Source organism: Lethenteron reissneri, chromosome 36, assembly GCF_015708825.2.
Source record: "Lethenteron reissneri isolate LAM-NWPU_2019-01 chromosome 36, ASM1570882v1, whole genome shotgun sequence".
NCBI classification, from domain to species: Eukaryota; Metazoa; Chordata; class Hyperoartia; order Petromyzontiformes; family Petromyzontidae; genus Lethenteron; species Lethenteron reissneri.
In genome coordinates, this window is record NC_083814.1 from 4,603,125 (window position 1) to 4,615,719 (window position 12,595).

The window sequence follows — 12,595 nt, forward strand, 5'->3', positions numbered from 1 at the left end:
TTAAGTGATTTCACGCTTCTGTTATCCCCGACGCTCACCGATTCAGATGATACATCAAAAATGTCAGTGGAGGTGGTGAGAGGTGATGATAATCTAGATGCATGAGGTAAACTAGCCAGATGTCTGGGGTGTCACAACTCCCCCAGTGTTGTAGCGCAGCGGCTGCCAATGAAGAAGTGGACACGATCAGCGCTGATGGCAAGAGGGTTGCTCCTGAATCCCCGTGCGATGTGCCCAGGCCGGCCGCAGCGATGGCATCCCCGAGGTCACTGCGGAGTCGTCCCGCTGGGCCCCGTCCCCCCGTGGACCACGGGCCACCACTCCTTCCAGCGGCTCTCTGCTGCCTCCAACTGCCACCGCGATTGATGGGACCCCCAGATGGCAACCCTTGCTCCGTATCTTGGGCAGGAGGTGCAGGCGCCGCTCTCCGGGACCTCTTCTATTCGTGCCACCACTGGGGTCCGCCGGTTCATTTCTTCTTGTGCCAGCAGACACCGGGCTATCCACAAGGAGGTCTGTGCTTCCTCATCCACTTTGAGCAGTACAATGCCCATCTCGTGAACTAGGGCCAGTATTTTCTCCATCACTAGTGAGTCCAGCGCCGCTTCATCCAGCCATCTGCCTGAGCGCCTTCAGAGCGCTGCAGTAGACGGGCAACTCGGTTTCCTCTCGCTTGTGCTGCTGAATTTTCTCTTTGCATTGGATGGCAGGTCAAAAATCTCTGCCATCTTGTGACAGGCTGCTTGCAGCGTGGCCCTCCTCTCCGCCAGTATAGCTTTGAAGATGCTGAGGGCTTCATTGTCTAAGGTTGTTGGTAGTGCCTTTAGTGCCTCTTCTCTCCAGTCGCCTCCTGCTGCCACAAACTCCTTAACCAGCCCCAGACGACGAGATCTGCTGGCCGCTCTCTCACGCGCCATAGGAACCGCCTTCCGTGATGATGCCGTGACCATCACTGTCGCCGCCGCGGCTGCACCGAGCGTCCCTGGCTCCCCGGCTCCCCGCCATTGGCCAGACAGTTCCTACCACCGGTTCTCCCGTCGCTGGTTCCGCAGTTCCTGAGCTCCTTTCCTTCTCGGCGAGCTGCAGCATGAGCCGGGTGACTACGTCTGTGAGGCAGTCTATTCACCCCATCCAGCCGCTCCCATCCTTTGGCTACCAGTGGCGCTCATGACTGCCCCTTTTCTTATCACTACCGGTGACGCTCCAGCCTCTCTCGCATTTCCGAGGTTGAACTCCAGGTCCTCTTCACCCGGGACGTTCTGGATGAAGACCTCCTTATTGTAGGACATCACCGGTGGGTTCCTTCGTCGGCTTAGGCGCAACATTCTTCAGAGACCCCACTCTTTTAACACCAGTTGTAGTGATGCCGACAAGTTATTGCTTAACTAAGAGCTTTTATTTTGGACACCAACACTATTGGCTCGGTTCTTGATGCTCGAACTTTGTCTTCTCTCCAAGCATCCCTTGCCCTTGTGCTATCACCTTCTATATCCCTGGAGCCCCCTTTCTCGAAGGTTAGCTCATCCCATTTCCCTCAGCCAATCCTCCTTCTCTAATGGTTGGCAATTGGCAACTGTTATCCCAACAGTCCCCCCTTGTTTCCCCACCTTTTAAGTAAAATTTCTCTGCCAATCAGTTCAATTATCTGGCCCTAACCAATCCTCTTTGATGCCTCCCTTTGCACCAATCAGATGCCTTTAGCACACTTCCTGACTGTCCGTTTGCAGATGTACCATGTCAGGTAAGTGGTCTCTTGTTTTCGGTCTTTACACAAGTACAAGATGTGCAATAGTATGAATGTAAATCATAGTCTAAATAATCTGTAAACACTTTTAATGAAAACCTGCCCCAAGCCTGCCATGGCAGAGGTATTTTTTTATTGTGAAACTCCTTAACTTCTATTATCCTTTATAAATTCTTTCCCATTTTTGAAACTGAATGTAGACCAATCAGTTAAAAAAAGACAATGCATATATTACCAGAGCATGTTTCGTTTGCATGCTCACCAAGAAAGGGCGAAACTAATTATTATATTTTGATACTGACAAGGGAGGTCCCATGGTGTAGCTGCTCACCCGAGCTCTCAATACCCTGATAGTGCATTGTCTTTGAGCCGTTTGCCTTTTGGCGTCTACTGGTCTAAGACTGTTTGAGACTAGGCCCTAACTAAAGTTATCTCAGGTGTAAACCAATCAGATTTAAAGACAATGCATGTGTAGTGCTTGAGATACGCATTACGCGCTGGGTCGGTATGCGCTCACGCGGCGGACAATGAGGGCGAATGAGGACACAGGGCGCTGATTGGCTGGCTGTTGTTGTCCAAATTAAGGTGGCATGATAGTTAAGGGGGCCGCAGTGGCCGGGGTAATTAAAGATGCAGGGCGTTGATTGGACGAGAGGGGCTGTTGTCTGAGATTGGCGCCAGCGTGTCTGGAAAAACAATGCCACATGGCAAGGGGGGGGCTAGGGGTGAGTGGCATCGCAGGGGATGACCTAATTAATTAGGGGTAATTGGTTCAGGGATAAAGTGAGGGATTGTCGAGTGAGACGGGAGTTGGTGCTTGGGAGCAGAGACGGATGGAGAGACGGAACAGCAGAAAGAGTACAGCGTAGGGTAGCAGTGGATAGAGTGAGTACAGCGTATGGTAGCAGTGGATAGAGTACAGCATAGTGTAGCAGTGGATAGAGTGAGTACAGCATAGGGTAGCAGTGAATAAGAGTCAGGATAGTGTAGGATAGCAGCGGAATAGCGCAAGCATCAGAGAGACGACGGAGAGTAGGAAGCGGCTGGGTGTGGAAAGAGAACGGAGTTGGTTACGACAGAGTGGGACAGCGGAGTTGATAAAGAGCAGCCGACCTGGAGAGAGAGAAAGAGCGGAGAGGATAGTCGACGGAGGAGCAGAGGGGAGCGAGCGAGGCAAGCGGAGCGCAGCGAGCGAGCGGAGGAACATTGAGCAGTGTTGACGGGAGAGATGTGGAATTATATACGTGAATAAACACACATGTATTACCAGAGCATGTTTGTTATGTGGTTAATGCAGACATGATTTCTTGCAAAAGGTTTGTTTGGTGTTTTACCATCTTAACACCTGTTTAATTACCAGAAAGGGGTGAAACCTATTCTAATAGTTTCAGAGAGCTATAGGAAATCACAAGAGAATTCAGAATTCTATGTCCTGGAGAAGAAAGAGACACCGACGCTCTCATCAACATGCCAATTGTGACTCAGGGATGGGGGTGACCACAGACCTCGTGGTGGCAACTGCCCTTTTAACCATGCACGTGTGGACATTGTAAAAGAGTCATGAGAGGATCCTGGAAGAGGAGGGCGATAACAAACGGATATGCTGATGGTGATGGAGAAGGGGGGAGACTGAGACTTGATGGTTACCTGCGTTTTACAATCCTGCAATGAAACCTATAAAAATGCTAATTAAGCTTCAACCCAGTGCACTGCTCATAAAATAAGTGTACGTTGCTCGTAAACTTAAGACCTTGTTTAGTTTTTGCAGAAGGCATCGCTCATAAGTGTATAAGCACTTAAATTGATCATGAAGTGAACCGAGCCATTTTGCTTCAGGTGGGCTTCCAAGTGTTCTGCTCATAAACTAGGACTTTATTGAGCGACTGCAGATGGCATAGCTCCCGAGCAGGCCTGTCCCGAAGTAAACTTTGCTTAATGCAGAATGAGTTTATACAACCGATTGTCTAGTGTGCTTCGGCAGATGCTTTGATCTGGACGCTCCTGACATGAGGCATGCTTGCTTGTTAACAATGCTTGGCTCTCAAGCCCGTCCGTTCCCTTTTTGTTGTGCTGCTAATCGTTACGCGGCTTTGGGCTCCCACCCAATGCATATTAAAGTCAACTGCTTTCAAGCATACTCAAGAGCAGATGAGCTCATTGAGTCACGGTGAATTGTAGCGTTGCCAAATTGCACGCTTACCCAAAAGCGGGCCAAAATAGTGTGCACGCATCCATTGTACAATTCATACGAGGTTCATTTCATCCGTGATTTGGAAGTCCCATTTTCAAGGTGAGCTGGTCGTGTCACTGAAGGCTGCGTGATGTTTTCACTGAGTGTGACCAAATAATTTCCGCGCGTGACACAGGGAGCAACGATTGAGAGGGCACTACGAGTTGGAGTGGCGCACGACGGCTGTCTATCAGCACAGGGTGGGGGAGGGAGGGCAAATGGTCCCACTGCAGCCCTATAGGGGTGGCTGTAGTCCTCGTGCAGCAGATAGAGATAACGACTTGTGACACACTAAAGCATCGCTTGCACAATGAAGCTATTTTCGCATAGAGAGGTAAGGAGATGGCAGATCTCGGTTAAATTTGTGTGCATTCACGTCTGGCGGGTGGGCCTTTTGTTTTTCTTTTGTATGGTTGTGCTTGTACAACACGTGTCGGGGCTAAATGTTGTTCTGATATGCTGGTTCCTATTTTGACGCCGTTCAATTATTGTACTTGGGTGCTGGAATGTTTTTTAAAATGTTAGTCCATGTATTGTTACTCGATTCTGAGTTCTTATCCTGTTGGTGAAATATGAACTTTGGGACATGCGTTATTTTAATAGATATAAAAAATATATATGACATACCCCTAGACAATGGGACTGTGATAATCATTAGTTTTAATACTACAGTATTTCATTAAGATCTACGATGGAAGTTGCTTGCTCTTACCGTTGAGCCACTTGGCCGTTTTTATTGTACTTGTAGAGAAAGTTATCATTATATTATCCAAATAAAAACAAAGTTTCGGCATACCTCTACCAACACGGTGTGAAAGGTTTTCTCTTTCACAGCTTTAAGGGTTTCACAACTTTTGGCTATCTAGAATAACGTCATTTGACCAAATTCCATCAACAACTTTGGAATAGCACTGTACAATTCGTTGCACAGGAAATAATATTTAAAAAATTCCGGAAAAAATCCATAATGACAACACCATATCTATCTAACGAACCCCACTGCTATCGCTGTTTTAATAAATGCAACGTAGTATATTTCAGTCACGATCACAGTCTAGTCAGCATGCACTGCAATTATCACACGTAATATTTGCAGTGTGTGCAGTGATGCACAACATGCTTATACAAAAAAACGCAACACACTCATCAACAACACCGTGGCTTTAGGAGCCGTCCATAAATGACGTCATTTGATTTTGGCCGATTTTTGACCCCCCTCGTCACAAATGTCTGACCACCCTCCCCCCTAGGTGTGTGACGTCATTTATGGCGGCCCCTAAACTAGATGATGTTTTGGGCAATGACCCTTTATGGTACAAAAAATAAGGGACAATGCCAGAAAGGTGCCTATTTTATATTTTCCTTTTAAGGCCACAGTGTTATTGACCAATGTGATTTTTATGATACGTAGTGTCGCTTCCAGCATTTTATGGAGATAAATTCTGCATGTTAGTGGAACAAAATGTAACTATGGCATGGATCAGGTTATTGCAGTTAAGAGTGAAAATCTTATTGCACCCTTGCGTACGTTTTCCCAATTATTCGGCACGTCTGACTTTTTACTCCTGCAGAAATCTCCCAGCACATGAAGTTAATTGTCGTAGACCATGCCGAAAAAAACACTCAGTGAAAAAAAACGAAAATAGATGGTTAACATTTAATTTGAAGCAGGTTTAACAAAAAAACATACAATTCATTTGAATCACATTTCATTCTTAAATATTATTGCGATTAAAACAGCATTACCCTTGATCATAAGAGACTGCACAGCGGTATTGCAGTGATAAAAATGTGGAAGGCAGACCTGCTACAATCCAGATTTTCTCTGCTAGGTAATTTAAATTTGATTCAACAGATGCTATTACCTATCCAGGGTAGTGGCTTCTCACATGTATGTCAATATGATTGGGCCTTATCAATTTTTCCCACCATTAAGGCCTCCTCATGCAGTGAGTCATGGGAGTTATTAGATATACACTTCACTATGCTGGTTATTCTTCACCATGCTGGGTTGGTGAAGGCTGGGGGGCGGATCCATGACCAGCCCAGATATCGCTTGCCACCGATGTTAGCAATGGTTGAGATTCAAATTCAGGTTGCTGGGTTCATAGCCGGTATGCTAACCAATGCACCACTGCTCCCCCAAATAAATGCAACACAGTAATGTCGTCTTCCATTTTGTCAGCGGCTCCCTGCGTAGCATTCTCGTTTGTTTCACAGAATTGTCTGGTGTACATTTGCATCTATTTACTGCAATTACTTATCGTAGTCTGTTTTGCAAACGTTAAAATACCCCTGACTAAGAATCATGAAATCTATAAAGTAAATTAATGTTGATCATTTAATCCTCTTGTGTGCATTCTATTATTTAGTTTTCCTGAGGTTGTGCTCAACAGTGGCAGGTTATGTCGTGTTATTTTAACTGTAACAAGCAATATTATGAACCAGCAATACTTCCATGAGTTGCAATCAATAGCGTCTGCAAGCGCTGGCATGTTCTTTGTCGGCAATATTTCATAAATATGGATACAACGTACATTCATTAAATGCGATAAAATATGAGTTAATACATTCAGATAGCAACCTCTTTAAACATAAGGTATTCCCACATATAAATACTTGTAAAGATATGCATTTTTTCAAGGGCTACATTCATTTAACATAGGATACTATTTTTCAAGATCACACTGACATTTTCTCAGCAAAGTTTTCTAATTCTGCTGTTGCAAAATAATCCATACATTGTCATGAATTTGGTTTGAAGTTTGCAAACTGAAAAAAACATCTGAAATATAGTGCATGAGATTTCAAAGTGCTATCACAACACATTTAAAAAAATGAGCGTTTTCAATTAAATTCAGACGTTTTCATGCGAAGGTGGAAAAATAAACCAACAGAATTATAAACAAAGCTTGGAAACAGGGATGTAAACATACATCATAAAGGCACATAAGTAATGTAATGCATGAAGTTATGCTTGTATTTTAAAATCTCAAATTGCACTTCACAAAACCGTCGAATCAGTCAACCCATAAATGATAATACTTAATTAAGATAATTGTTATTTAAGATTGTTATTTTCTTTTAACCTATCTCCGTGACTTTACCGAAAGACCCAAAGAATACTTATTTAAGATAATATAGCTTAGATTCTCAAAGTATCGAATTAATTACAAAAACAATACCATCACTTATATAACATTTAAATTTAGGAATAAAAATATTTGTATAATTATAGCATTATAATTTCAACGCAACCGCAGCAATTAGGCGGAAGTTGTGTAGATTAACTCGGATGCTTCATGAACGTCAGTGGCATTTTGTTTCCGTCTCCTTCACTCGTTCACTTTATTCCAGATCATGGTAGGCTTGTTCCGAATCAAAACGCCCTTTTAAAACCGACGGTCGTTGAATCGATACCTGCAAATATAAGCGACGAACGAGTTACAGAGTTGCGCTGTTTATATAAAGTACGTAAAAAATCCACAAAAAACAACTCATATTGGACACCTTTAAATAAGATTTGCGCTAGAGCATTTGCACTTACCTCAGTGGTGTTGATGTCATGAATTACGGGGCGCCATGAAGTGAAAGCCAAATCGGATTTTACACCATAAACCTCTGTTTCTGCTGCATGTGTTCCTTTAATCGCTCCTTCCCCTGTGAATACACACAGAATGCATATTTATTTCTTTATTCGGTGCAGAGAGATAGTAGAGCTTTAGACTTAATAGCGGTTAAGTAGTTAAACCTAACTTTTGTCACCTGTCAATTGTGATACTATCCTTCATGCAGAAATGTTCAATTGAGTCAGAATATTTATTTTAATAGTGTGAGACTCCCAACCAATTCCTTTACTGAGTTTTTGTTTATTAATTATTATCAACAACTATGCACTGTCAAGGAAGAAATAAGTTATGTTTGTGTTACCTTTTTCTTATGATACAGTAACCTGGGATAACCTTCCCCTTATTTGCACATCCGGCTCTCACTCTGCATTTCAATAATACAGTGCACTATTAATTTATTCATTCGTTGATATTTTAACTTTTAAATATGTGTACATTCATCATTATTAAATTTAAGTTAAATAACACTAATATCACGCAATATATGTAGTCATTAATATATAGAGTTTATGTGTTTATGTTTAAACGTAATGCATATCACGCCCCCAAACCGTATGTCCCTTTTAAGCTTCAAGTATTATCATTCACGTATTTTAAAATAGTGCCGTTCTCCAGCAATGTATCCCTGCGACTACTAAGGGTTTACTAAGTGTGCGTGCTCGTCTCTTAGCTTCAAGTTTCCTCCTTATACCTGTTCTGTGCTACATTCAAACGTACCTGTGTACTTTGGCACTTACTATTCATGCACATTGCTTAGTAATATTAGACGTGAAAATGCTGCAGGAACCCAACATAGAAAGTTACTGAAGTGCAAATTTGGTTGAATATTTAGGCTCGTAAGCCTCAAGTTTTGCTAAAGGAGTACAGTAATCCCTCGCCACTTCGCGGTTCAAGTTTCGCGGCCTCAGTGCATCGCGGATTTTTCGAACTGATTTAAAGGCCTCATTATACCTGTGCAGTAACACCATCATCATCATCATTCATCATCACATTCATCGAACTGCACAGGTTCGTCATCGTCGTCATTACTGGAGTCAAGTCTCAATATACTACTGTCATTGGTGAGTGTAGAACACCATAATACGTATCGTATGAGAGAAAGAGTGAATGTATAATATTAAGGTTTTATAATTAAATAGATTTAAGTAAAATATATATATAAAGTATAAATATTCATATTTTAAACATTCTGGTACCCACACACACACATACGGAAATTCCTAGGGGGCCAATCCTACTTCGCGGATTTTCACCTATCGCGAGGGGTTCCGGTCCCCATTAACCGCGATAAACGAGGGATCACTGTAGATGAATCAGTTCTGGAGATACTTTTTGGCTATTAACATAGAACACAAACGTTTATGTCAAGTCTTAAGATGTAAAGGGCACATTTTAAACGATTGCAAACAAAACCGAGACAACGATCATTCGGAACGATATACTGCTTTAAGTTACACTGAGGTAATTCTCATGAAAATATGTAACCTCTTCTAACCTATGCGTTATATTTAGTCCAAATATTCCATGAAGCAACAACATGTCTACAGATTTGGGCAAACACCATCCTTCCTTGTTGCCCCTCACTATGCGTATGGCAATAGTGAATGTAAGCAAATGCATTGCATACCAGTCATAGGTGATAATAACACCCGTAGGAACACTCATCATACCATTTATTCTTGTACAATAAATACCGGTTAACTTCTAAATGGAAATGTTGACAACCATTAAAGAATTGCACAGTTTCCATACACTCGAGTTATGCCGCTAGACATTAAAGTTACATTTATCATTGGTTACCAAGCAAGAGATTACATTATAATCAATATATATTACAGACTGTATTTTTTAATTGAGATTGCATATTTACACGATCGAACCCAAACATCTCTATTATGGATAATATTGGTCGCGAAAGCGTGTTAAACTGAGATTTCAAAATATACGTTTTTCTTTTTCTTTAAAGTAAAAATACTACGTATTAGTTTACGCGATGCATCAACAAATCGGTATTATTTACTTACGTGAGTAATTGTCATAGGCTGACACACCTCCTTGATGACTGCCAGGGTAACTGTACAATACAAAGAGCAATTAAGAAATCTTGTTTCCAATCAAAAGCTTTTCGAGCAATAGCAAGTTACCACAGTATCCAATTTGAAACAGTGATGAGACGTGTGGATTATCAGTTGAAGCAGACATCCGTGATCAACCCAGATGTGGCTGGGATGATTCAGGAGTCAGAGTAATGAAAGGTAGGGTTATCACTGGTTATTCATCAGGAATGGTTAGGTGTTATTTACAACAACAAAAATGTGAAAATGGCATGGCAACGACTTTTTTGTTTGCATATCAACATCAAGTTAAAGAACAAAATAAAGTATTTTTTTTTACAGTATCACTTCTTTACAGTGTACCTCCTACAACGCAACATTATTTCGTATGTCACTCGGAAGATATATCCGTGCATATTACCGGCTATGATGTATGGATCAGAAGGACAGTCAATAACAAAGAAAATGTAGAACGATAATCTGACGAGTGCACAAAGAAGCATACTTGGGAGTTACGCTCAGAGATAGGAAAAGGAGCACAATGATCAGTGGAATAAACACAAATTGGAGACATTGTATCGATTGTAAAAAAAAGGTAAAGTGAGCTTTGGCAGGACACACTGCTAAGAAAGGACAACGGCCAGAGGATGGAGGCTGGCGATATTAATGTCAGCCATGGCCGAGAACGTCGACGGAAAGAGTGAGCACTGAGATCTGCTCGTGCAAGGGTGAAACCCATTTTTGGGATCGCGGAACCACGTGGGTCGGCGAAAGCAATGGGTGGCCTTCATTGACTGTGGATGCTAGTTTATTAAAAATGTATGATTGTTTAACCCTTTGCCAAAGTGATTTTTTTTTAAGAACGGAAAAAATATAGTAATGGATTAGTTTTTCTCTCTCACCGTGTAACTGTTTGCCTGACTGCACAGGAATGTCACCTTACCACATCGTGATACAGTGGGGATTTGTGTTCATTTTTTCCACTTTTAAACAAGAAAGCCACACCAAGTCTTCTAAGTTGGGTTATTTGGCCAACGCCAGTGACACTGTGTGTGGTGTGTTTTAGCTTTGACAACGAACTGAAGAAGTCAGAGGAAACCCAGGCAGAAACAGGGGGAGAGAACACACAAACCCCACAAAGAAAGGCGCCCGAATAAGTGAATGAACCCAGGTCCTTCCTGCTGCGTGGCACGGGCGTTACTACTGGGCCACCCCTGCCACCGTTTTACAAGTAGCAGATATGACTGTAGACGATCTCGTATATCTCCATTTTTCGTAGTGTCACGAACAAATTGCCCGTTTAATTTGTTGAAGCCTTCAACGAATAATTTTGTTGAAAGTCATAATTGGCCATAATTAAATATGTGTAATTGAGATTTTAAAAAATGGGGATGTAAATTCCTGAGTTGTATACAATCAAACCCACAAACAGAATCCACCAGGAGCTGTATACAGTATTAAGCCGTGTATAAATAATACGATCGTGAAATAATGTACAATTCTCTGTCCGTCTACTACAGGATGAAGACCTCCCTATGCCATGTTTGTCATGGAAGTGTTTAACTATACTTCGCCATGTTGGTTAGTGCAGGTTGGTGAAGGTGTGGGGACAAAAACTGCTTCAGATATCACTGCCACTGGGTTCATAACGCAGTGCGGTAACCACGATGCCACCGCCATCCCCCGCCATCCCCCCCTGATAAATACAACATGGTACAATGTTCAAATCAACTATTGCTAAAACAATTATTGCCAAATAATATTTTTAAGATGTAAAAACTATCCTCTTTATAAAAACACTAAACTAGTAATTCCATTAAATCGATAACTTGAGTTACAAGCCCCAGGTACAGACAAGTCGAAATGGTGCCCAACTTTAATGCATAATATTTTAAAATATATATTTCTTAAAGTGTATGAAGATATATATTACATACCTGCCCTTGTTACCAAACAGCGAATAGGTTCTCCCAGACTTGTATCTCCAGAATGCGTAGATGCCTATTCCCAGTAATAACATTCCACCAAGGCTACCAAACAAAATGCCAAAGAAGGCTGGAGACGTCACAGTGAGGTGCTGACATTGATCTCCATCGGAATGGTAAATTCCATTCGTGCCGCATCTAGAAAAAAAAATCATCGATTATTAAATAACTGGCCACAACCTGCATGTATGTATGTATGTTGAACTTATTTCGCACTGTACGTAGTCAACCGTGCTAATCGGAGGTGCAGATTAACAAAAACACGTGTTTTTTTTCCAATATTGTGCTGCCTATATCTGTCAGGGAGCATTTCACCATTACTCCTATTATTATTGTATGCTAACACAGACAATCAATAATGCACAGATTATGATCAATTCTGACTTCCACACAACAAATGTTGAAACAGAAATGCGCGAAATCCGTCAAAAAGTGTTGGCATAAACACAGTGCTTGGTGGTTTGCGACCACAATGGAGCACTTACGTGCACACTGGCCCGTTTGATGTGTGCTGACATTCCCCTCCGTTCTTGCAGTAGATTTCGGTGATGCAAAGGGACTGGCACACAAAGCCTGTACCATCTATCCATTGTGGTACGTACTTGGGCATAGTTGTGGAACAGTCTATGTATTGTTTTAATTCATCCAGTGAAACTGAAATTACACCAACATTTTATTATGAACATTAACACGTTGATTTCACTAACAGTTATTGTATTGTATTACCATTATAAATTAATTACTGTGCAGTTATTCTGTACGAATCGTGTATATGAATATCTATGCGTGCCACTCAATGGATGTAAAAGCCATGCATTCTATTCGTGAGCAAACTCTTACACAATTTAGCGGAGTTTTATGTGCATGTGCATATTACTGCAAAAGAATTGTGTGCAAACCATATTGAGGAACCATATATATTACAATCAGAAAATAAGTTAATAGAACTTAAA

At 41.8% G+C, this 12,595-nt stretch overlaps 1 protein-coding gene across 2 annotated transcripts in view; it reads right to left on the bottom strand.

Annotated features, from left to right (window-relative positions):
* LOC133351031 (mucin-19-like) overlaps window positions 1–12,595 on the bottom strand; it is a 285,024-nt gene that overhangs the window by 107,883 nt on the left and 164,546 nt on the right. The window contains exons 101-105 of one of the 2 annotated variants that reach the window (XM_061565915.1): window positions 12,128–12,296; window positions 11,595–11,780; window positions 9,628–9,677; window positions 7,522–7,634; window positions 5,618–7,394 (exon numbers count right to left, since the gene is read on the bottom strand). The exons of the other annotated variant lie outside the window; for it this stretch is intronic. Coding sequence (XP_061421899.1) covers window positions 7,323–7,394; window positions 7,522–7,634; window positions 9,628–9,677; window positions 11,595–11,780; window positions 12,128–12,296 — 590 coding nt within the window. The 3' untranslated portion in view covers window positions 5,618–7,322. Of the gene's footprint in view, window positions 1–5,617; window positions 7,395–7,521; window positions 7,635–9,627; window positions 9,678–11,594; window positions 11,781–12,127; window positions 12,297–12,595 lie in introns of those variants that run through there. 2 annotated transcript variants of the gene reach the window in all.